This window comes from Oreochromis aureus, linkage group 8 (assembly GCF_013358895.1).
Source record: "Oreochromis aureus strain Israel breed Guangdong linkage group 8, ZZ_aureus, whole genome shotgun sequence".
In the NCBI taxonomy this organism is placed as follows: domain Eukaryota; kingdom Metazoa; phylum Chordata; class Actinopteri; order Cichliformes; family Cichlidae; genus Oreochromis; species Oreochromis aureus.
The window spans coordinates 28,303,879-28,329,594 of NC_052949.1; the positions used below are offsets into that span (position 1 = coordinate 28,303,879).

Below are 25,716 nucleotides of genomic sequence, written 5' to 3' on the forward strand. Positions count from 1 at the left end.
ATTTCCCCAGCATGGAAATGTTGAATTTATAAGGCCAAGCCTGAAATATGTGTGTCCGAGTCTCCTATCAAAAGTTACAGCTGTCTTTATGGACTTGGTGAAAATCGCCTTTATTTCAAGCGAGACAGTGCGTTTCTCGCCTGAAACACATTATGGGTTTTCATTTTGTGAATAACTTGAAAATCTTAGCTCAAACAGCTGCAAAACCTATTTCCAGCCAGCATGGAAATGTTGAATTTATAAGGCCAAGCCTGAAATATGTGTGTCCGAGTCTCCTATCAAAAGTTACAGCTGTCTTTATGGACTTGGTGAAAATCGCCTTATTTCGGCGAGACAGACAGTGCTTTCGCCTGAAACACATTATGGGTTTTCATTTTGTGAATAACTTGAAAATCTTAGCTCAAACAGCTGCAAAACCTATTTCCCCAGCATGGAAATGTTGAATTTATAAGGCCAAGCCTGAAATATGTGTGTCCGAGTCTCCTATCAAAAGTTACAGCTGTCTTTATGGACTTGGTGAAAATCGCCTTTATTTCGGCGAGACAGTGTTTCTCGCCTGAAACACATTATGGGTTTTCATTTTGTGAATAACTTGAAAATCTTAGCTCAAACAGCTGCAAAACCTATTTCCCCAGCATGGAAATGTTGAATTTATAAGGCCAAGCCTGAAATATGTGTGTCCGAGTCTCCTATCAAAAGTTACAGCTGTCTTTATGGACTTGGTGAAAATCGCCTTTATTTCGGCGAGACAGTGCGTTTTTCGCCTGAAACACATTATGGGTTTTCATTTTGTGAATAACTTGAAAATCTTAGCTCAAACAGCTGCAAAACCTATTTCCCCAGCATGGAAATGTTGAATTTATAAGGCCAAGCCTGAAATATGTGTGTCCGAGTCTCCTATCAAAAGTTACAGCTGTCTTTATGGACTTGGTGAAAATCGCTTTATTTCGGCGAGACAGTGTTTCTCGCTGAAAACAGACATGGTTTTCATTTTTTTCGCCTGAAACACATTATGGGTTTTCATTTTGTGAATAACTTGAAAATCTTAGCTCAAACAGCTGCAAAACCTATTTCCCCAGCATGGAAATGTTGAATTTATAAGGCCAAGCCTGAAATATGTGTGTCCGAGTCTCCTATCAAAAGTTACAGCTGTCTTTATGGACTTGGTGAAAATCGCCTTTATTTCGCGAGACAGTGTTCTCGCCTGAAACACATTATGGGTTTTCATTTTGTGAATAACTTGAAAATCTTAGCTCAAACAGCTGCAAAACCTATTTCCCCAGCATGGAAATGTTGAATTTATAAGGCCAAGCCTGAAATATGTGTGTCCGAGTCTCCTATCAAAAGTTACAGCTGTCTTTATGGACTTGGTGAAAATCTTTATTTTTATTTCGGCGAGACAGTGCGTTTTCGCCTGAAACACATTATGGGTTTTCATTTTGTGAATAACTTGAAAATCTTAGCTCAAACAGCTGCAAAACCTATTTCCCCAGCATGGAAATGTTGAATTTATAAGGCCAAGCCTGAAATATGTGTGTCCGAGTCTCCTATCAAAAGTTACAGCTGTCTTTATGGACTTGGTGAAAATCGCTTTTTTTCGGCGAGACGAGACAGTGTTTCTCGCCTGAAACACATTATGGGTTTTCATTTTGTGAATAACTTGAAAATCTTAGCTCAAACAGCTGCAAAACCTATTTCCCCAGCATGGAAATGTTGAATTTATAAGGCCAAGCCTGAAATATGTGTGTCCGAGTCTCCTATCAAAAGTTACAGCTGTCTTTATGGACTTGGTGAAAATCGCTTTATTTTCGGCGAGAGACAGTGTTTCTCGCCTGAAACACATTATGGGTTTTCATTTTGTGAATAACTTGAAAATCTTAGCTCAAACAGCTGCAAAACCTATTTCCCCAGCATGGAAATGTTGAATTTATAAGGCCAAGCCTGAAATATGTGTGTCCGAGTCTCCTATCAAAAGTTACAGCTGTCTTTATGGACTTGGTGAAAATCGCCTTTATTTCGGCGAGACAGTGCGCTTTTTCGCCTGAAACACATTATGGGTTTTCATTTTGTGAATAACTTGAAAATCTTAGCTCAAACAGCTGCAAAACCTATTCCCCAGCATGGAAATGTTGAATTTATAAGGCCAAGCCTGAAATATGTGTGTCCGAGTCTCCTATCAAAAGTTACAGCTGTCTTTATGGACTTGGTGAAAATCGCCTTTATTTCGGCAGACAGTGCGTTTTTCGCCTGAAACACATTATGGGTTTTCATTTTGTGAATAACTTGAAAATCTTAGCTCAAACAGCTGCAAAACCTATTTCCCCAGCATGGAAATGTTGAATTTATAAGGCCAAGCCTGAAATATGTGTGTCCGAGTCTCCTATCAAAAGTTACAGCTGTCTTTATGGACTTGGTGAAAATCGCTTTTTTCGGCGAGACAGTGTTTCTCGCCTGAAACACATTATGGGTTTTCATTTTGTGAATAACTTGAAAATCTTAGCTCAAACAGCTGCAAAACCTATTTCCCCAGCATGGAAATGTTGAATTTATAAGGCCAAGCCTGAAATATGTGTGTCCGAGTCTCCTATCAAAAGTTACAGCTGTCTTTATGGACTTGGTGAAAATCGCTTTATTTCGGCGAGACAGTGTTTCTCGCCTGAAACACATTATGGGTTTTCATTTTGTGAATAACTTGAAAATCTTAGCTCAAACAGCTGCAAAACCTATTTCCCCAGCATGGAAATGTTGAATTTATAAGGCCAAGCCTGAAATATGTGTGTCCGAGTCTCCTATCAAAAGTTACAGCTGTCTTTATGGACTTGGTGAAAATCGCCTTTATTTCGGCGAGACAGTGTTTCTCGCCTGAAACACATTATGGGTTTTCATTTTGTGAATAACTTGAAAATCTTAGCTCAAACAGCTGCAAAACCTATTTCCCCAGCATGGAAATGTTGAATTTATAAGGCCAAGCCTGAAATATGTGTGTCCGAGTCTCCTCAAAAAAAGTTACAGCTGTCTTTATGGACTTGGTGAAAATCGCCTTTATTTCGGCGAGACAGTGCGTTTCTCGCCTGAAACACATTATGGGTTTTCATTTTGTGAATAACTTGAAAATCTTAGCTCAAACAGCTGCAAAACCTATTTCCCCAGCATGGAAATGTTGAATTTATAAGGCCAAGCCTGAAATATGTGTGTCCGAGTCTCCTATCAAAAGTTACAGCTGTCTTATGGACTTGGTGAAAATCGCTTTATTTATTTCACAGCGAGACAGTGTTTCTTTCGCCTGAAACACATTATGGGTTTTCATTTTGTGAATAACTTGAAAATCTTAGCTCAAACAGCTGCAAAACCTATTTCCCCAGCATGGAAATGTTGAATTTATAAGGCCAAGCCTGAAATATGTGTGTCCGAGTCTCCTATCAAAAGTTACAGCTGTCTTTATGGACTTGGTGAAAATCGCTTATTTCAGCGAGACAGTGCGTTTTCGCCTGAAACACATTATGGGTTTTCATTTTGTGAATAACTTGAAAATCTTAGCTCAAACAGCTGCAAAACCTATTTCCCCAGCATGGAAATGTTGAATTTATAAGGCCAAGCCTGAAATATGTGTGTCCGAGTCTCCTATCAAAAGTTACAGCTGTCTTTATGGACTTGGTGAATCGCTTTATCGGCGAGAGACAGTGCTTCTCGCCTGAAACACATTATGGGTTTTCATTTTGTGAATAACTTGAAAATCTTAGCTCAAACAGCTGCAAAACCTATTTCCCCAGCATGGAAATGTTGAATTTATAAGGCCAAGCCTGAAATATGTGTGTCCGAGTCTCCTATCAAAAGTTACAGCTGTCTTTATGGACTTGGTGAAAATCGCTTTATTTCGGCGAGACAGTGTGTTTCGCCTGAAACACATTATGGGTTTTCATTTTGTGAATAACTTGAAAATCTTAGCTCAAACAGCTGCAAAACCTATTTCCCCAGCATGGAAATGTTGAATTTATAAGGCCAAGCCTGAAATATGTGTGTCCGAGTCTCCTATCAAAAGTTACAGCTGTCTTTATGGACTTGGTGAAAATCGCCTTTATTTCGGCGAGACAGACAGTGTTTTCGCCTGAAACACATTATGGGTTTTCATTTTGTGAATAACTTGAAAATCTTAGCTCAAACAGCTGCAAAACCTATTTCCCCAGCATGGAAATGTTGAATTTATAAGGCCAAGCCTGAAATATGTGTGTGTCCGAGTCTCCTATCAAAAGTTACAGCTGTCTTTATGGACTTGGTGAAAATCGCCTTTATTTCGGCGAGACAGTGTGCTTTCGCCTGAAACACATTATGGGTTTTCATTTTGTGAATAACTTGAAAATCTTAGCTCAAACAGCTGCAAAACCTATTTCCCCAGCATGGAAATGTTGAATTTATAAGGCCAAGCCTGAAATATGTGTGTCCGAGTCTCCTATCAAAAGTTACAGCTGTCTTTATGGACTTGGTGAAAATCGCCTTTATTTCGGCGAGACAGTGCGTTTTCGCCTGAAACACATTATGGGTTTTCATTTTGTGAATAACTTGAAAATCTTAGCTCAAACAGCTGCAAAACCTATTTCCCCAGCATGGAAATGTTGAATTTATAAGGCCAAGCCTGAAATATGTGTGTCCGAGTCTCCTATCAAAAGTTACAGCTGTCTTTATGGACTTGGTGAAAATCGCTTTATTTCGGCGAGAGACAGTGCGTTCGCGCCTGAAACATTATGGGTTTTCATTTTGTGAAACACATTATGGGTTTTCATTTTGTGAATAACTTGAAAATCTTAGCTCAAACAGCTGCAAAACCTATTTCCCCAGCATGGAAATGTTGAATTTATAAGGCCAAGCCTGAAATATGTGTGTCCGAGTCTCCTATCAAAAGTTACAGCTGTCTTTATGGACTTGGTGAAAATCGCCTTTATTTCGGCGAGACAGTGTTTTCGCCTGAAACACATTATGGGTTTTCATTTTGTGAATAACTTGAAAATCTTAGCTCAAACAGCTGCAAAACCTATTTCCCCAGCATGGAAATGTTGAATTTATAAGGCCAAGCCTGAAATATGTGTGTCCGAGTCTCCTATCAAAAGTTACAGCTGTCTTTATGGACTTGGTGAAAATCGCCTTTATTTCGCGAGACAGTGCGTTTCTCGCCTGAAACACATTATGGGTTTTCATTTTGTGAATAACTTGAAAATCTTAGCTCAAACAGCTGCAAAACCTATTTCCCCAGCATGGAAATGTGAATTTATAAGGCCAAGCCTGAAATATGTGTGTCCGAGTCTCCTATCAAAAGTTACAGCTGTCTTTATGGACTTGGTGAAAATCGCTTTATTCGGCGAGACAGTGTTTCTCGCCTGAAACACATTATGGGTTTTCATTTTGTGAATAACTTGAAAATCTTAGCTCAAACAGCTGCAAAACCTATTTCCCCAGCATGGAAATGTTGAATTTATAAGGCCAAGCCTGAAATATGTGTGTCCGAGTCTCCTATCAAAAGTTACAGCTGTCTTTATGGACTTGGTGAAAATCGCCTTTATTTCGGCGAGACAGTGCGTTTCTCGCCTGAAACACATTATGGGTTTTCATTTTGTGAATAACTTGAAAATCTTAGCTCAAACAGCTGCAAAACCTATTTCCCCAGCATGGAAATGTTGAATTTATAAGGCCAAGCCTGAAATATGTGTGTCCGAGTCTCCTATCAAAAGTTACAGCTGTCTTTATGGACTTGGTGAAATCTATTTCGCTTTTTCGGCGAGACAGTGTTTTCGCCTGAGACACATTATGGGTTTTCATTTTGTGAATAACTTGAAAATCTTAGCTCAAACAGCTGCAAAACCTATTTCCCCAGCATGGAAATGTTGAATTTATAAGGCAAGCTTGAAATATGTGTGTGTCCGAGTCTCCCATCAAAAGTTACAGCTGTCTTTATGGACTTGGTGAAAATCGCCTTTATTTCTCGCCTGAAACACATTATGGGTTTTCATTTTGTGAATAACTTGAAAATCTTAGCTCAAACAGCTGCAAAACCTATTTCCCCAGCATGGAAATGTTGAATTTATAAGGCCAAGCCTGAAATATGTGTGTCCGAGTCTCCTATCAAAAGTTACAGCTGTCTTTATGGACTTGGTGAAAATCGCTTTATTTCGGCGAGACAGTGTTTTTCGCCTGAAACACATTATGGGTTTTCATTTTGTGAATAACTTGAAAATCTTAGCTCAAACAGCTGCAAAACCTATTTCCCCAGCATGGAAATGTTGAATTTATAAGGCCAAGCCTGAAATATGTGTGTCCGAGTCTCCTATCAAAAGTTACAGCTGTCTTTATGGACTTGGTGAAAATCGCCTTTATTTCGGCGAGACAGTGTTTCTCGCCTGAAACACATTATGGGTTTTCATTTTGTGAATAACTTGAAAATCTTAGCTCAAACAGCTGCAAAACCTATTTCCCCAGCATGGAAATGTTGAATTTATAAGGCCAAGCCTGAAATATGTGTGTCCGAGTCTCCTATCAAAAGTTACAGCTGTCTTTATGGACTTGGTGAAAATCGCTTTATTTCGGCGAGACAGACAGTTTTTCGCCTGAAACACATTATGGGTTTTCATTTTGTGAATAACTTGAAAATCTTAGCTCAAACAGCTGCAAAACCTATTTCCCAGCATGGAAATGTTGAATTTATAAGGCCAAGCCTGAAATATGTGTGTCCGAGTCTCCTATCAAAAGTTACAGCTGTCTTTATGGACTTGGTGAAAATCGCCTTTATTTCGGCGAGACAGTGCGTTTCTCGCCTGAAACACATTATGGGTTTTCATTTTGTGAATAACTTGAAAATCTTAGCTCAAACAGCTGCAAAACCTATTTCCCCAGCATGGAAATGTTGAATTTATAAGGCCAAGCCTGAAATATGTGTGTCCGAGTCTCCTATCAAAAGTTACAGCTGTCTTTATGGACTTGGTGAAAATCGCCTTTATTTCGGCGAGACAGTGTTTTTCGCCTGAAACACATTATGGGTTTTCATTTTGTGAATAACTTGAAAATCTTAGCTCAAACAGCTGCAAAACCTATTTCCCCAGCATGGAAATGTTGAATTTATAAGGCCAAGCCTGAAATATGTGTGTCCGAGTCTCCTATCAAAAGTTACAGCTGTCTTTATGGACTTGGTGAAAATCGCTTTTTATTTCGGCGAGACAGTGCGTTTCTCGCCTGAAACACATTATGGGTTTTCATTTTGTGAATAACTTGAAAATCTTAGCTCAAACAGCTGCAAAACCTATTTCCCCAGCATGGAAATGTTGAATTTATAAGGCCAAGCCTGAAATATGTGTGTCCGAGTCTCCTATCAAAAGTTACAGCTGTCTTTATGGACTTGGTGAAAATCGCTTTATTTCGGCGAGACAGTGCGTTTTTCGCCTGAAACACATTATGGGTTTTCATTTTGTGAATAACTTGAAAATCTTAGCTCAAACAGCTGCAAAACCTATTTCCCCAGCATGGAAATGTTGAATTTATAAGGCCAAGCCTGAAATATGTGTGTCCGAGTCTCCTATCAAAAGTTACAGCTGTCTTTATGGACTTGGTGAAAATCGCCTTTATTTCGGCGAGACAGTGTTTCTCGCCTGAAACACATTATGGGTTTTCATTTTGTGAATAACTTGAAAATCTTAGCTCAAACAGCTGCAAAACCTATTTCCCCAGCATGGAAATGTTGAATTTATAAGGCCAAGCCTGAAATATGTGTGTCCGAGTCTCCTATCAAAAGTTACAGCTGTCTTTATGGACTTGGTGAAAATCGCCTTTATTTCGGCGAGACAGTGCGTTTTCGCCTGAAACACATTATGGGTTTTCATTTTGTGAATAACTTGAAAATCTTAGCTCAAACAGCTGCAAAACCTATTTCCCCAGCATGGAAATGTTGAATTTATAAGGCCAAGCCTGAAATATGTGTGTCCGAGTCTCCTATCAAAAGTTACAGCTGTCTTTATGGACTTGGTGAAAATCGCCTTTATTTTCGGCGAGACAGTGTTTTCGCCTGAAACACATTATGGGTTTTCATTTTGTGAATAACTTGAAAATCTTAGCTCAAACAGCTGCAAAACCTATTTCCCCAGCATGGAAATGTTGAATTTATAAGGCCAAGCCTGAAATATGTGTGTCCGAGTCTCCTATCAAAAGTTACAGCTGTCTTTATGGACTTGGTGAAAATCGCCTTTATTTCGGCGAGACAGTGCGTTTTCGCCTGAAACACATTATGGGTTTTCATTTTGTGAATAACTTGAAAATCTTAGCTCAAACAGCTGCAAAACCTATTTCCCCAGCATGGAAATGTTGAATTTATAAGGCCAAGCCTGAAATATGTGTGTCCGAGTCTCCTATCAAAAGTTACAGCTGTCTTTATGGGACTTGAAAATCGCCTTTATTTCGGCGAGACAGTGCGTTTCTCGCCTGAAACACATTATGGGTTTTCATTTTGTGAATAACTTGAAAATCTTAGCTCAAACAGCTGCAAAACCTATTTCCCCAGCATGGAAATGTTGAATTTATAAGGCCAAGCCTGAAATATGTGTGTCCGAGTCTCCTATCAAAAGTTACAGCTGTCTTTATGGACTTGGTGAAAATCGCCTTTATTTCGGCGAGACAGTGTTTTTCGCCTGAAACACATTATGGGTTTTCATTTTGTGAATAACTTGAAAATCTTAGCTCAAACAGCTGCAAAACCTATTTCCCCAGCATGGAAATGTTGAATTTATAAGGCCAAGCCTGAAATATGTGTGTCCGAGTCTCCTATCAAAAGTTACAGCTGTCTTTATGGACTTGGTGAAAATCGCTTTATTTCGGCGAGACAGCAGTTTCTCGCCTGAAACACATTATGGGTTTTCATTTTGTGAATAACTTGAAATCTTAGCTCAAACAGCTGCAAAACCTATTTCCCCAGCATGGAAATGTTGAATTTATAAGGCCAAGCCTGAAATATGTGTGTCCGAGTCTCCTATCAAAAGTTACAGCTGTCTTTATGGACTTGGTGAAAATCGCCTTTTTTCGGCGAGACAGTGCGTTTCTCGCCTGAAACACATTATGGGTTTTCATTTTGTGAATAACTTGAAAATCTTAGCTCAAACAGCTGCAAAACCTATTTCCCCAGCATGGAAATGTTGAATTTATAAGGCCAAGCCTGAAATATGTGTGTCCGAGTCTCCTATCAAAAGTTACAGCTGTCTTTATGGACTTGGTGAAAATCGCCTTTATTTCGGCGAGACAGTGTTTCTCGCCTGAAACACATTATGGGTTTTCATTTTGTGAATAACTTGAAAATCTTAGCTCAAACAGCTGCAAAACCTATTTCCCCAGCATGGAAATGTTGAATTTATAAGGCCAAGCCTGAAATATGTGTGTCCGAGTCTCCTATCAAAAGTTACAGCTGTCTTTATGGACTTGGTGAAAATCGCCTTTTTTTCGGCGAGACAGTGCGTTTCTCGCCTGAAACACATTATGGGTTTTCATTTTGTGAATAACTTGAAAATCTTAGCTCAAACAGCTGCAAAACCTATTTCCCAGCATGGAAATGTTGAATTTATAAGGCCAAGCCTGAAATATGTGTGTCCGAGTCTCCTATCAAAAGTTACAGCTGTCTTTATGGACTTGGTGAAAATCGCTTTATTTCGGCGAGAGACAGTGTTTCTCGCCTGAAACACATTATGGGTTTTCATTTTGTGAATAACTTGAAAATCTTAGCTCAAACAGCTGCAAAACCTATTTCCCCAGCATGGAAATGTTGAATTTATAAGGCCAAGCCTGAAATATGTGTGTCCGAGTCTCCTATCAAAAGTTACAGCTGTCTTTATGGACTTGGTGAAAATCGCCTTATTTCGGCGAGACAGTGTTTTCGCCTGAAACACATGAAACACATAGTTATGGGGTTTTCATTTTGTGAATAACTTGAAAATCTTAGCTCAAACAGCTGCAAAACCTATTTCCCCAGCATGGAAATGTTGAATTTATAAGGCCAAGCCTGAAATATGTGTGTCCGAGTCTCCTATCAAAAGTTACAGCTGTCTTTATGGACTTGGTGAAAATCGCTTTATTTCAAGCGAGACAGTGTTTCTCGCCTGAAACACATTATGGGTTTTCATTTTGTGAATAACTTGAAAATCTTAGCTCAAACAGCTGCAAAACCTATTTCCCCAGCATGGAAATGTTGAATTTATAAGGCCAAGCCTGAAATATGTGTGTCCGAGTCTCCTATCAAAAGTTACAGCTGTCTTTATGGACTTGGTGAAAATCGCCTTTATTTCGGCGAGACAGTGCGTTTCTCGCCTGAAACACATTATGGGTTTTCATTTTGTGAATAACTTGAAAATCTTAGCTCAAACAGCTGCAAAACCTATTTCCCCAGCATGGAAATGTTGAATTCTATAAGGCCAAGCCTGAAATATGTGTGTCCGAGTCTCCTATCAAAAGTTACAGCTGTCTTTATGGACTTGGTGAAAATCGCCTTTATTTCGCGAGACAGTGTTTCTCGCCTGAAACACATTATGGGTTTTCATTTTGTGAATAACTTGAAAATCTTAGCTCAAACAGCTGCAAAACCTATTTCCCAGCATGGAAATGTTGAATTTATAAGGCCAAGCCTGAAATATGTGTGTCCGAGTCTCCTATCAAAAGTTACAGCTGTCTTTATGGACTTGGTGAAAATCGCCTTTATTTCGGCGAGACAGTGTTTCTCGCCTGAAACACATTATGGGTTTTCATTTTGTGAATAACTTGAAAATCTTAGCTCAAACAGCTGCAAAACCTATTTCCCCAGCATGGAAATGTTGAATTTATAAGGCCAAGCCTGAAATATGTGTGTCCGAGTCTCCTATCAAAAGTTACAGCTGTCTTTATGGACTTGGTGAAAATCGCCTTATTTCGGCGAGACAGTGCGTTTTTCGCCTGAAACACATTATGGGTTTTCATTTTGTGAATAACTTGAAAATCTTAGCTCAAACAGCTGCAAAACCTATTTCCCCAGCATGGAAATGTTGAATTTATAAGGCCAAGCCTGAAATATGTGTGTCCGAGTCTCCTATCAAAAGTTACAGCTGTCTTTATGGACTTGGTGAAAATCGCCTTTATTTCGGCGAGACAGTGCGTTTCTCGCCTGAAACACATTATGGGTTTTCATTTTGTGAATAACTTGAAAATCTTAGCTCAAACAGCTGCAAAACCTATTTCCCCAGCATGGAAATGTTGAATTTATAAGGCCAAGCCTGAAATATGTGTGTCCGAGTCTCCTATCAAAAGTTACAGCTGTCTTTATGGACTTGGTGAAAATCGCCTTTATTTCGAGCGAGACAGTGCTTTCGCCTGAAACACATTATGGGTTTTCATTTTGTGAATAACTTGAAAATCTTAGCTCAAACAGCTGCAGCTACCTATTTCCCCAGCATGGAAATGTTGAATTTATAAGGCCAAGCCTGAAATATGTGTGTCCGAGTCTCCTATCAAAAGTTACAGCTGTCTTTATGGACTTGGTGAAAATCGCTTTATTTCGCGCGAGACAGTGCGTGCGTTTCGCCTGAAACACATTATGGGTTTTCATTTTGTGAATAACTTGAAAATCTTAGCTCAAACAGCTGCAAAACCTATTTCCCCAGCATGGAAATGTTGAATTTATAAGGCCAAGCCTGAAATATGTGTGTCCGAGTCTCCTATCAAAAGTTACAGCTGTCTTTATGGACTTGGTGAAAATCGCCTTTATTTCGGCGAGACAGTGTTTCTCGCCTGAAACACATTATGGGTTTTCATTTTGTGAATAACTTGAAAATCTTAGCTCAAACAGCTGCAAAACCTATTTCCCCAGCATGGAAATGTTGAATTTATAAGGCCAAGCCTGAAATATGTGTGTCCGAGTCTCCTATCAAAAGTTACAGCTGTCTTTATGGACTTGGTGAAAATCGCTTTATTTCGGCGAGACAGTGTTTCTCGCCTGAAACACATTATGGGTTTTCATTTTGTGAATAACTTGAAAATCTTAGCTCAAACAGCTGCAAAACCTATTTCCCCAGCATGGAAATGTTGAATTTATAAGGCCAAGCCTGAAATATGTGTGTCCGAGTCTCCTATCAAAAGTTACAGCTGTCTTTATGGACTTGGTGAAAATCGCCTTTATTTCGGCGAGACAGTGCGTTTCTCGCCTGAAACACATTATGGGTTTTCATTTTGTGAATAACTTGAAAATCTTAGCTCAAACAGCTGCAAAACCTATTTCCCCAGCATGGAAATGTTGAATTTATAAGGCCAAGCCTGAAATATGTGTGTCCGAGTCTCCTATCAAAAGTTACAGCTGTCTTTATGGACTTGGTGAAAATCGCCTTTATTTCGGCGAGACAGCGTTCTCGCCTGAAACACATTATGGGTTTTCATTTTGTGAATAACTTGAAAATCTTAGCTCAAACAGCTGCAAAACCTATTTCCCCAGCATGGAAATGTTGAATTTATAAGGCCAAGCCTGAAATATGTGTGTCCGAGTCTCCTATCAAAAGTTACAGCTGTCTTTATGGACTTGGTGAAAATCGCTTTATTTCGGCGAGACAGTGTTTCTCGCCTGAAACACATTATGGGTTTTCATTTTGTGAATAACTTGAAAATCTTAGCTCAAACAGCTGCAAAACCTATTTCCCCAGCATGGAAATGTTGAATTTATAAGGCCAAGCCTGAAATATGTGTGTCCGAGTCTCCTATCAAAAGTTACAGCTGTCTTTATGGACTTGGTGAAAATCGCCTTTATTTCGGCGAGACAGTGCGTTTTCGCCTGAAACACATTATGGGTTTTCATTTTGTGAATAACTTGAAAATCTTAGCTCAAACAGCTGCAAAACCTATTTCCCCAGCATGGAAATGTTGAATTTATAAGGCCAAGCCCTGAAATATGTGTGTCCGAGTCTCCTATCAAAAGTTACAGCTGTCTTTATGGACTTGGTGAAAATCGCTTTATTTCGGCGAGAGACAGTGCGTTTCTCGCCTGAAACACATTATGGGTTTTCATTTTGTGAATAACTTGAAAATCTTAGCTCAAACAGCTGCAAAACCTATTTCCCCAGCATGGAAATGTTGAATTTATAAGGCCAAGCCTGAAATATGTGTGTCCGAGTCTCCTATCAAAAGTTACAGCTGTCTTTATGGACTTGGTGAAAATCGCCTTTATTTCGGCGAGACAGTGCGTTTTTCGCCTGAAACACATTATGGGTTTTCATTTTGTGAATAACTTGAAAATCTTAGCTCAAACAGCTGCAAAACCTATTTCCCCAGCATGGAAATGTTGAATTTATAAGGCCAAGCCTGAAATATGTGTGTCCGAGTCTCCTATCAAAAGTTACAGCTGTCTTTATGGACTTGGTGAAAATCGCTTTATTTCGGCGAGACAGTGCGTTTCTCGCCTGAAACACATTATGGGTTTTCATTTTGTGAATAACTTGAAAATCTTAGCTCAAACAGCTGCAAAACCTATTTCCCCAGCATGGAAATGTTGAATTTATAAGGCCAAGCCTGAAATATGTGTGTCCGAGTCTCCTATCAAAAGTTACAGCTGTCTTTATGGACTTGGTGAAAATCGCTTTATTTTCGGCGAGACAGAGACAGTGTTTCTCGCCTGAAACACATTATGGGTTTTCATTTTGTGAATAACTTGAAAATCTTAGCTCAAACAGCTGCAAAACCTATTTCCCCAGCATGGAAATGTTGAATTTATAAGGCCAAGCCTGAAATATGTGTGTCCGAGTCTCCTATCAAAAGTTACAGCTGTCTTTATGGACTTGGTGAAAATCGCCTTTATTTCGGCGAGACAGTGTTTCTCGCCTGAAACACATTATGGGTTTTCATTTTGTGAATAACTTGAAAATCTTAGCTCAAACAGCTGCTATTTCCCCAGCATGGAAATGTTGAATTTATAAGGCCAAGCCTGAAACACATTATGGGTTTTCATTTTGTGAATAACATTTTTGAAAATCTTAGCTCAAACAGCTGCAAAACCTATTTCCCCAGCATGGAAATGTTGAATTTATAAGGCCAAGCCTGAAATATGTGTGTCCGAGTCTCCTATCAAAAGTTACAGCTGTCTTTATGGACTTGGTGAAAATCGCTTTATTTTCGGCGAGACAGTGTTTTTCGCCTGAAACACATTATGGGTTTTCATTTTGTGAATAACTTGAAAATCTTAGCTCAAACAGCTGCAAAACCTATTTCCCCAGCATGGAAATGTTGAATTTATAAGGCCAAGCCTGAAATATGTGTGTCCGAGTCTCCTATCAAAAGTTACAGCTGTCTTTATGGACTTGGTGAAAATCGCCTTTATTTCGGCGAGACAGTGCGTTTTTCGCCTGAAACACATTATGGGTTTTCATTTTGTGAATAACTTGAAAATCTTAGCTCAAACAGCTGCAAAACCTATTTCCCCAGCATGGAAATGCTGAATTTATAAGGCCAAGCCTGAAATATGTGTGTCCGAGTCTCCTATCAAAAGTTACAGCTGTCTTTATGGACTTGGTGAAAATCGCCTTTATTTCAAGCGAGACAGTGCGTTTCTCGCCTGAAACACATTATGGGTTTTCATTTTGTGAATAACTTGAAAATCTTAGCTCAAACAGCTGCAAAACCTATTTCCCCAGCATGGAAATGTTGAATTTATAAGGCCAAGCCTGAAATATGTGTGTCCGAGTCTCCTATCAAAAGTTACAGCTGTCTTTATGGACTTGGTGAAAATCGCCTTTATTTCGGCGAGACAGTGCGTTTCGCCTGAAACAGTGCATTTTGTGAATAACTTGAAAATCTTTCTCGCCTGAAACACATTATGGGTTTTCATTTTGTGAATAACTTGAAAATCTTAGCTCAAACAGCTGCAAAACCTATTTCTCCAGCATGGAAATGCTGAATTTATAAGGCCAAGCCTGAAATATGTGTGTCCGAGTCTCCTATCAAAAGTTACAGCTGTCTTTATGGACTTGGTGAAAATCGCTTTATTTCGGCGAGACAGTGTTTCGCCTGAAACACATTATGGGTTTTCATTTTGTGAATAACTTGAAAATCTTAGCTCAAACAGCTGCAAAACCTATTTCCCCAGCATGGAAATGTTGAATTTATAAGGCCAAGCCTGAAATATGTGTGTCCCAGTCTCCTATCAAAAGTTACAGCTGTCTTTATGGACTTGGTGAAAATCGCTTTACGAGACAGTGTTTCTCGCCTGAAACACATTATGGGTTTTCATTTTGTGAATAACTTGAAAATCTTAGCTCAAACAGCTGCAAAACCTATTTCCCCAGCATGGAAATGTTGAATTTATAAGGCCAAGCCTGAAATATGTGTGTCCGAGTCTCCTATCAAAAGTTACAGCTGTCTTTATGGACTTGGTGAAAATCGCTTTATTTCAAGAGACACAGTGTTTCTCGCCTGAAACACATTATGGGTTTTCATTTTGTGAATAACTTGAAAATCTTAGCTCAAACAGCTGCAAAACCTATTTCCCCAGCATGGAAATGTTGAATTTATAAGGCCAAGCCTGAAATATGTGTGTCCGAGTCTCCTATCAAAAGTTACAGCTGTCTTTATGACTTGGTGAAAATGAAAATCGCTTTATTTCGCCGAGACAGTGCGTTTTCGCTATTACATGCATTTGAATGTCTTTATGGACTTGGAAAATCGCTTTATTTCGCCTGAGTTCTCGCCTGAAACAAATTATGGGTTTTCATTTTGTGAATAACTTGAAAATCTTAGCTCAAACAGCTGCAAAACCTATTTCCCCAGCATGGAAATGTTGAATTTATAAGGCCAAGCCTGAAATATGTGTGTCCGAGTCTTCTATCAAAAGTTACAGCTGTCTTTATGAAGTTAATGAAAATCGCCTTTATTTCGCCAAGACAGTGCGTTTCTCGCTGGAATTACATGCATTTGAATGGAGTTCTCGCCTGAAAAACAAAGTATAGGTTTTCATTTTGTGAATAACTTGAAAATCTTAGCTCAAACAGCTGTAATAACTTGAAAATCTTATTTCAAACAGCTGCAAAACCTGGTTGCAAACAACAGGGATACTTAATTCTATAGTATTCATACATAAATATGTTTGTCTGTCTTCTTTTAATAAGAATCAATTCAAAGCGTTTATTGTCATTCAAAGCTTTTTTTGGTCATATGTACAGAAGAAATGTCATTTCAATTCAATTCAATTCAATTCATATAGCGCCAAATCACAACAAAAGTCGCCTCAATGCTCTTTATATTGTACAGTAGATAGCACAATAATAAATACAGAGAAAAACCCAACAATCATATGACCCCCTATGAGCAAGCACTTTGGCGACAGTAGGAAGGAAAAACTCCCTTTTAACAGGAAGAAACCTCCGGCAGAACCAGGCTCAGGGAGGGGCGGCCATCTGCTGCGACCGGTTGGGGTGAAAGAAGGAAAACAGGATGAAAGACATGCTGTGGAAGAGAGACAGAGATTAATAACAGATATGATTCGATGCAGAGACATAGTGAGTGAGAAAGGTGACTGGAAAGGAAAAACTCAATGCATCATGGGAATCCCCGGCAGCCTATTGCAGCATAACTAAGGGAGGATTCAGAGTCACCTGGTCCAGCCCTAACTATATGCTTTAGCAAAAAGGAAAGTTTTAAGCCTAATCTTGAAAGTAGAGATAGTGTCTGTCTCCCGAATCCAAACTGGAAGCTGGTTCCACAGAAGAGGGGCCTGAAAACTGAAGGCTCTCCCTCCCATTCTACTTTTAAATACTCTAGGTCGGCCTGCAGAGCGAGAGCGAAGTGCTCTAATAGGGTGATATGGCACTACAAGGTCATTAAGATAAGATGGGGCCTGATTATTTAAGACCTTGTATGTGAGGAGCAGGATTTTGAACTCAATTCTGGATTTAACAGGAAGCCAGTGAAGGGAAGCCAAAACAGGAGAAATATGCTCTCTCTTTCTAATCCCTGTCAGTGCCCTTGCTGCAGCATTTTGGATCAGCTGAAGGCTTTTCAGCAAGTTTTTAGGACATCCTGATAATAAAGAATTACAGTAGTCCAGCCTGGAAGTAATAAATGCATGAACTAGTTTTTCAGCGTCACTCTGAGACAGGATATTTCTAATTTTAGAGATGTTGCGCAAATGGAAGAAAGCAGTCTTACATATTTGTTTAATATGTGCGTTGAAGGACATGTCCTGGTCAAAATGACTCAAGGTTCCTCACAGCATTACTGGAGGCCAAGGTAATGCCATCCAGAGTAAGAATCTGGTTAGATACCATATTTCTAAGATTTTCAGGGCCGAGTACAATAACCTCAGTTTTATCTGAATTAAGAAGCAGAAAGTTAGCGGCCATCCAGGTCTTTATGTCTTTAAGACATTCCTGCAGTTTAACTAATTGGTGTGTGTTATCTGGCTTCATGGATAGATAGAGCTGTGTGTCATCTGCATAGCAGTGAAAATTTATGCTATGTCTTCTAATGATGCTGCCTAGGGAAGCATGTATAATGTAAATAGAATTGGTCTTAGCACTGAACCCTGTGGAACACCATAATTGACCTTAGTGTGTGAAGAGGACTCTCCATTTACTTGAACAAATTGGAGTCTATTAGATAGATATGATACAAACCACTGCAGCGCAGTACCTGTAATACCTACAGCATGTTCTAATCGCTCTAATAGGATATTATGATCAACAGTATCAAACGCAGCACTAAGGTCTAGCAGGACAAGCACAGAGATGAGTCCACTGTCAGAGGCCATAAGAAGATCATTTGTAACCTTCACTAAAGCTGTTTCTGTGCTGTGATGAGCTCTGAAACCTGACTGAAACTCTTCAAATAACCCATTCCTCTGCAGATGATCTGTTAGCTGTTTGACAACTACTCTTTCAAGGATTTTTGATATGAAAGGAAGGTTGGAGATTGGCCTATAATTAGCTAAGACAGCTGGGTCTAGAGATGGCTTTTTAAGTAAAGGTTTAACTACAGCCACCTTGAAGGCCTGTGGTACATAGCCGTTATTATTAGAGATAGGTTGATCATATTTAAGATTGAAGAATTAATTAATGGCAGGACTTCTTTGAGCAGTTTTGTAGGAATGGGGTCTAAAAGACACGTTGATGGTTTGGAGGAATTAATTATTGAAGTTAACTCAGAAAGATCAATTGGAGAAAAAGAGTCTAACTTAACATCAATGGTACTAAAAGTAGCTGTAGATAATATTACATCTGTGGAATGATTATTGGTAATTTTTTCTCTAATGATAAAAATTTTATTTGTGAAGAAGTTCATGAAGTCATTACTAGTTAACGTTAAAGGGATTGTTGGCTCAGTAGAGCTCTGACTTTTGTCAGCCTGGCTACAGTGCTGAAGAGAAACCTGGGGTTGTTCTTATTTTCTTCAATCAGTGACGAATAGTAACATGTTCTGGCTTTTATGGAGGGCTTTCTTATAAAGCAGCAAACTATTTCTCCAGGCTAAATGATGATCCTCTAAATTTGTGACACGCCATTTCCTCTCCAGCTTACGGGTTATCTGCTTTAGGATACGTGTTTGAGAATTATACCACGGAGTCAGGTACTTCTGATTTGAGGCCTTAGTTTTCACAGGAGCTACAGTATCCAGAGTCGTACGTAGTGAGGAGGTAAAATTATTAACAAGATAATCAACCTCTGTTGGAGTAGCGTTCAGATAGCTGCTCTGCTCTATGTTGGTACAGGGCATTGAAGATAACAGTGGGTGGATTATATTCTTAAACTTAGTTACAGCACTTTCAGAAAGACATCTACTTTGATAAAGTCTACTCTCCACTGCTGTGTAATCAATTATTATGTTATCAGGAAATGATCAGACAGCAGAGGGTTTTCAGGAAACACTGTTAAATGTTCAGTTTCTATGCCATATGTTAAAACAAGATCTAGAGTGTGATTAAAGTGGTGGGTGGGTTCTTTTACATTTTGAGAGAAGCCAATTGAGTCTAATAACAGATTAAATGCAGTGTTGAGGCTGTCATTTTTAGCATCTACATGGATGTTAAAATCACCCACAATAATTATTTTATCTGAGCTGAGCACTAAATCAGATAAAAAGTCTGAGAAATCAGACAGAAACTCTGTGTAAGGCCCAGGTGGACGATAGATGATAACAAGTAAGACTGGTTTCTGAGTTTTACAGCTGGGTTGGACAAGGCTAAGCATCAGGCTTTCAAATGAATTAAAAGTCTGTCTTGGTCTTTCGTTAATTAATAGGCTGGTGTGAAAATTGCTGCCACACCCCCTCGGCCTGTGCTTGAGATTTCTGGTAGTTAGAATGACTCGGGGTGTTGATTCATTTAAACTAACATACTCATCCTGCTGCAACCAGGTTTCTGTAAGGCAGAGTAAATTGATTTGTTGATCAATTACTAACTCATGTACTAACAGAGACTTGGAAGGGAGAGACCTAATGTTTAATAATCCACATTTCACTGTTTTACTCTTTGGTTCAGATGTGGATACTGTATTGTTCTTTCTTTGTGATTTTTTATGTTTAAGTTGTTTATTGGTGGTTTTTGGTTTGTTTTTTGTCTTTTTGGGAGCTGACACAGTCTCAATGGAGATGGGTTTTTGGGGGGGTAGCAGGAGGAGAGAAGCTGCAGAGAGGCGTGTAAGACTGCAACTCTGCTTCCTGGTCCCAACTCTGGATAGTCATATTTTGGGGGGGTTAATAAATTGGTCCATATTTCTAGAAATGAGAGCTGCTCCATCCAAAGTGGGATGGATGCCGTCTCTCCTAACAAGACCAGGTTTCCCCCAGAAGGTTTGCCAATTATCTATGAAGCCCACATCATTTCTGGGATACCACTCAGACAGCCAGCAATTTAAGGAGAACATGTGGCTAAACATGTCGCTCCTGGTCTGATTGGGGAGGGGACCAGAGAAAACTACATTTCTCTGTGCAATGAAATTCTTCCTTTGGTGTCCATCCACAAATGCCAAGTTAGGCAAGGGTTAAAAGAACAGTATAAATAAAGATATAAAATAAGCATAAAAATTGTGGAAGATAAATAAATAGGTACAAAAATAAATAAGTTAAGTGAGGTATGCAGATGTTGATGTAGATGGATGTATAAAGGAGCTCAATGTGCAAAATGAACTTAGTGTGCAAAGTGTCCTGATGTGCAAATTGCAGTTGAGGTAGGTCAGCTGTTCAGGAGTCTGATAGCAGTGGGGAAGAAGGAGTTTTGAGTCAGGATGTTCTGGATTTCACACTTCGAAACCTTCGTCTCGAGGGCTTAAGTGTGAACAGTCCATTTTGAGGGGGTGTGGGGTCTGAGGATGGAGGCAGCTCTCCTCTGGACTCTGCGTTGGCAGATGCTCTGCAGAGAGGGCAGCGGAGCCCTGATGATCTTCTCCCTGCAGTTGTTATCACTCTCTGCAGCCATTTGCAGTCCGTAGCAGTAGTGCTGCCACACCATGCAGTGATGCAGCTGGTCAACGTGCTCTCCACAGTGCAGCTGTAGAAGCTGCTCAGAAAATACAGCGGCTGCTGAGCCTTCTTGACCAGCTGTGTGTCCAGGTGAGGTCCTCACTGATGTACAGCTATATTTATGAAGTTGTACCAAAACACCTTATATCAGAGAGACAATGAGTTTCTCACCATTACATGCACTCTCAGTGGGTCATAAGTTATCTTTCTCACCTAAAGAAAAACTCTCATTCATTTTGTGAATACCTTGAAAATCTTAGGTCAAACAGCTGCAAATCCTGATTGCAAACAATGGGGATACTGAATTCTATAGTATTCATATATAAATATGTTTGTCTGTGTCTTCTTTTAAAAAATACTGTTATCTTTATGAAGTTGCACCAAAACACCTTATTTCGCCCAGACAATGCGATTCTTACTGTTACATGCATTTGAATGGCGTTCTCGCCCAAAACAGAGTATAGTTTTTCATTTTGTGAATAACTTGAAAGTCTTAGCTCAAACAGCTGGCATGTTGGCAATGGCACATGATGGGGAACTGAGTTGATCTGGGAAAGCAGTTAAAGTTCCCTGAAATGGTAGCCAAGACAACGCTAGGGCCAGACATCATTCTTACCTCAGTTGTTTCCAAGCAGGTAATCCTCTTGGAGCTTACTGTGCCTTGTGAAGACAGTATGTAGGAGGCCAATGAGAGAAAGAGGGCACCAAGTATTCTGCGCTAGTGGAGGAGTGCCAGGCAAGATGCCAACCCATCGAAGTGGGATAATGAAGATTCGCCAGCCAATCCCTCTGCAGGGCATATAAAATGCTGTGAATCGTAGGGGCTTGCCAGCGAGGGGCCATCAAGTTAGCCACCAAGGCAGCAGAAGCGGTGTCGAGGTGGCTGTGGATCAGACAAGGAGAGGCGTGGCATGTAGGGTAGCGCTACCTGGACACAACCTGGGGCTTGATCAACCCTAGCTGGGTCGCCTGGGAGAGGGGGTCTGATTGTTGAAAGACCCAAAAAAACCCATAACCGCAGGTTACATCACTGATGATGTGCACAGGGGGACGAAATGGCATATCTAAAATTAGAATTCAGCATAACCATTGTGGGAAAACATGATTTCCAGCTGTTTGACCTAAGACTTTCAAATTATTCACAAACTGAAGAAATGTTTTCTTTTGAGCGAGAAAGGTGTCTTCGGAGTGCATGCCAAAGTTAAATTTGTGTTATCTTGCTGGAATAAGGTCTTTTTACAACTTCATAAAGATAACTGTAATTATTTAAAGAAGACACAGAAGAACATATTTATGCATGAATACTATAGAGTTCAGAATCACCATTGTGGAAACCATGATTTGCAGTTGTTTGACCTAAGACTTTCAAATTATTCACAAAATGAATGTATTTTTTTGTTTGTTTGTTTTATTTTTATTTTTTGTTTGTTTTAGGCGAGAAAGGTGTCTTGTAGATAGCAGTCTCAGTTCGAGTACAAAAAGACTCAAAAGATTCTGTTGCCCACTAAAAACCCTTTTAAATAAAAAAAACAAGCATTTGCGCTTTCGGGCAAATTTTCTAAATGCGATAAATTGAAATTAATTAATCACAAATCTAAATTAATTAATTTTTTTAATCGAGTCCCACCCCTATAAAATAATTATCCTCAAAAGAGTGACACAGCAAAATGTTGCATCACGAGTCACGACTGGCTGAATTACATCAGCATGGAGATGAAAATACGCACTGCCTGGGCGGTCGCCGATGGCAGGGTCCATTATGGATTTCCCCACCTGTCTGCTTCAGAATTCCTGATGAGCTCATCAAAGGACCGAATGTCTGGTGTAAAATGTTGCTTTGTACTGCTGTCAACCATCACTTGTATCCTGAATAAAATACCAAGTTTATGTTATCCCTTAAACATATATTGGAAAGAATGTATAAAAAATGTAAAACATGAATGTGGGGTGTGGTATGTTTTTACTTTCTTTTTTGCTGTTACTATGTTGCAGGGTGCGCTGCAAGAGAGGATGAAGAATCTACACACCTTAGACTGGGGGTCTAGAGAACTTTCTGCAGCAAGTTGCATGGAACATAAGTTAAGTTGGAATTTGTGTGAGACTTCATGTTACACTTGCACAGCCCCTGCTTTGGAAGTTTTGATATAATCATTATGAAGCTTTGAAATATACTAGCAAAAATATATTAGCAAAAAAACGCGCACGCTTTTGCTCGGATTTTCACCATTTTGTCTTGACTTGTGATATTTTTATTCATATGGGTTTCTAGCAACCACAAGGGGGAGTATTGTGGATATACACTACATACACTTGACATATTTGTCCTAGTGTCTCGCCGTCGTACGAAGTCTCCGCCTTCGTGGATAAGAATCCGCTGCGCACCCTCTGTAGGTCTTTGCAGACGTCAACCGTGGTAACTACTGTTTGTCCTCTACTCGGATTCTAAGTGTTAAGGTATTGTTAGCAGATGGGTACATGCATTTGTATGACAAATCAGTGTTAACATCGGTCGGTTGTTGTCTCAATACCGATGGTAAAATGTTTGAATGAGCTTTTATTAAAGTGATGTTAAATTGATGGGGGGGTTGTTTTGTTTTTTAAGCATGTGTAACGTACGCTCAGTACAGTCAAAAGTCCAGGTGTAATTTGTAAATTGCTGTACTTCACAAATTAGTATAGCATGCAGTTTCGGTACGATCCTGGAACGTAACATGGCTTTTTCAGGCTCACTCACTGAAATGGTTCGAGTAAATTGATTCATCGCGGTACGGCGAACAAAAGAAACCATGTGTATGTGAAGGCTCGGGCCTACTCGTGAGAAGGTGCGCGGTTTAGGTGTTTAGCTCGCTGTTTTGACATAAACTGGATGCTTAGGCATGTAGGCAACTTGTAGTTAACATGGTGCAGTTCGCTCCTCTTAAACTTGCCTGTGAAACCGCGTCGACATGCCAATAGAGCGCCTTCCGCGTGTCGTTTTACCATTGTCTACATTATGGCAGACACCTCGATTCGTCAAATAAATGATTGGAATAAGTGAAGCTAGAAAATTTTTGAAAAATTTTGATTTGAGTTGTCGGTAGCCTATAGGAGCTTACTGTATTGTGCCAAAATAGATTTCCGGTATTTGCCGAGAAGTGATTGCGGGAATTTAAGCTGTTAGAAATCTCTTGCTGACCTACAATTTGTCCAAAAAAAAAAAAAAAAAAAAATGGTTAATCGTATCTTAGAACTTAGAATGTCACATAATTTGGAGGCAGAAAGAGCCGTCCTATCACAAAGTAGTTGATGCAATGAGTTGTTAGCAAAGTGATTCTTATATATCCGGGTAAAAGGTGTCATTGACATTAAAAATGTGTTTTTCAAGGGATATTTGGTCAAGAGCAGAAATCGTATCATGTCTTACATCACAGTAACATTTTGCTCACCTCAAGCTCTCTGCCTATCTATCTATCTATCTATCTGTGAGCTATCTCTATATCACCTCTATCTATATCTTGTTCACTACAGTCTTATAAATGCTAAATACGTCTTGTTCTTATTCTTTTTTACTTAAAGGTTGAAATTTACAAAAGGTTTTAATAGATTACAAAACAAAATGAGAATATAAATAGATATTAAATTACTGCATCTTGTTTAGGTCTGTTAATGTCAGACCAAAACAAGGTCTTGTCATTTGTGATGTTTGTGGGTTTTTTTTTTCTTATGTCTAATATTTTTACTTATATTAGTAAATAGACTGTAGTCAACAGGATATTCTTAAGTATTTAACATGGCCCAGAGATGATCTTGAATGGCAAACCACAGGAATGACATTAAATACAACTTTTTTTAGGTTACATTCTTTTTAAAGTATTTTTAAAGTAATTGTATACATTTCAGTAATTAGAAAATGTGCAGGAACAGATGTATGTTTAGTTGTGTGAAACAGACAACCTTAAATATTAAGCTAACATTCAGGGGACATTGTCAGTTTTACCTGCGGAAATAATGATGAGCCTTCTACAAATAGGCTTAAACTTGACCCTGCGTTGTAGAATAAATGAATGGATCTCATTGGGTAATACTGCTCACATGAAGAGGTGGCACTGGGAGACAGAGATTAGCCCTTGATTTAGAGTTGAGGCTTAAAGCTTGAAGATGAGACTAAAGACTGGATTATGGTGTTTCTTTGACCTGTCACACATTGTTGTAGCAGTTAACAGTCAATAAAACTAATATTATCTTAATTTGGTGTTAAATTACATGGGAAAAATTATTTTGGATATATCTCCAATTATTTAAAAAAAAAAAAAAATCCTTAAGTTAAAAAAAAACCCTAACATATTAAACATATTTTAAATTTTAATTCCTTATTAGGAGCTGTAATTGTGCTATTTGGAAGCAAGGTTTTGTATCAGGTTAATGCGCTAGGGTTTTTTGTTGTAGTAATAATAATAATTATTATTATTATTATCATTCCATGGTCTGACAGTTTGTCACACTATGTTTTCTACCTTAGCCGTTTTGGTTTTGAGTTTCTCATCTTAAAGCCACTGTTCTTTGAGTGATACGTTTTTGAGACTGTTAAATTAAATGCAATCTGAAGCAGTCTTGACAGCATGATGAAGATAAATGTCTTCACTGTGTGGGCGGGGCTGCTAGTTCAAGTTGCCGTCCTCTTTAAATGATCACAGCAGGATGCATACTAAGCCAGGTTACAAGCTGTACTAGCATTTTCTTTACAATGGGGTCCATGCCCTCAACATCTTGCCCTCTCATAGTCAGCCCCGCTGCTGGCTGTGTCAAATGCAGTAAAGTGCTGTGAGTAACTTACCAGACATGTTCTTTCTGCAGCACATAGGCTGCCTGTGTGTCTTCATCATTCTTGTCTATTTTATTTCAGAGTCATGGCCGAGCTAAAGGAACGCACATTCATTGCCATTAAGCCTGATGGCGTGCAGAGGGGCATCATTGGTGAGGTCATCAAAAGGTTTGAGATGAAGGGCTTCAAGTTGGTGGGCATGAAGATGCTCCATGTAAGTATAAACTGACACATTTTCACCTGTAAGGGTTGGATTCTTTCATAGTGGTCAACTTTTTGCCCTTAAAACATTTTAACCATCTGCAACATATGGACAGATATTGTAAGTGTGCCAAGTAATGGGTAAGCCTGATTAGCCTGCTCATCTGTTCGTGAGTGAAGCACAGCCAATTAGCTGGTGAGATCTACTGATCCTGTAACGTTTAACCTGATATGGTAAGGTGCTG

The 25,716-nt window shown here is 39.2% G+C and overlaps 1 protein-coding gene across 1 annotated transcript in view; it reads left to right on the top strand.

Annotated features, from left to right (window-relative positions):
• The first annotated feature begins 22,775 nt into the window (after positions 1-22,775).
• Positions 22,776-25,716, top strand: part of LOC116313564 (nucleoside diphosphate kinase A2-like) — a 6,023-nt gene continuing 3,082 nt past the window's right edge. Inside the window, exons 1-2 of the mRNA XM_031731309.2 lie at positions 22,776-22,923; positions 25,352-25,484. Of these exons, the coding sequence (XP_031587169.1) occupies positions 25,356-25,484 (129 nt within the window). The 5' untranslated portion in view covers positions 22,776-22,923; positions 25,352-25,355. The remainder of the gene's footprint in view (positions 22,924-25,351; positions 25,485-25,716) is intronic.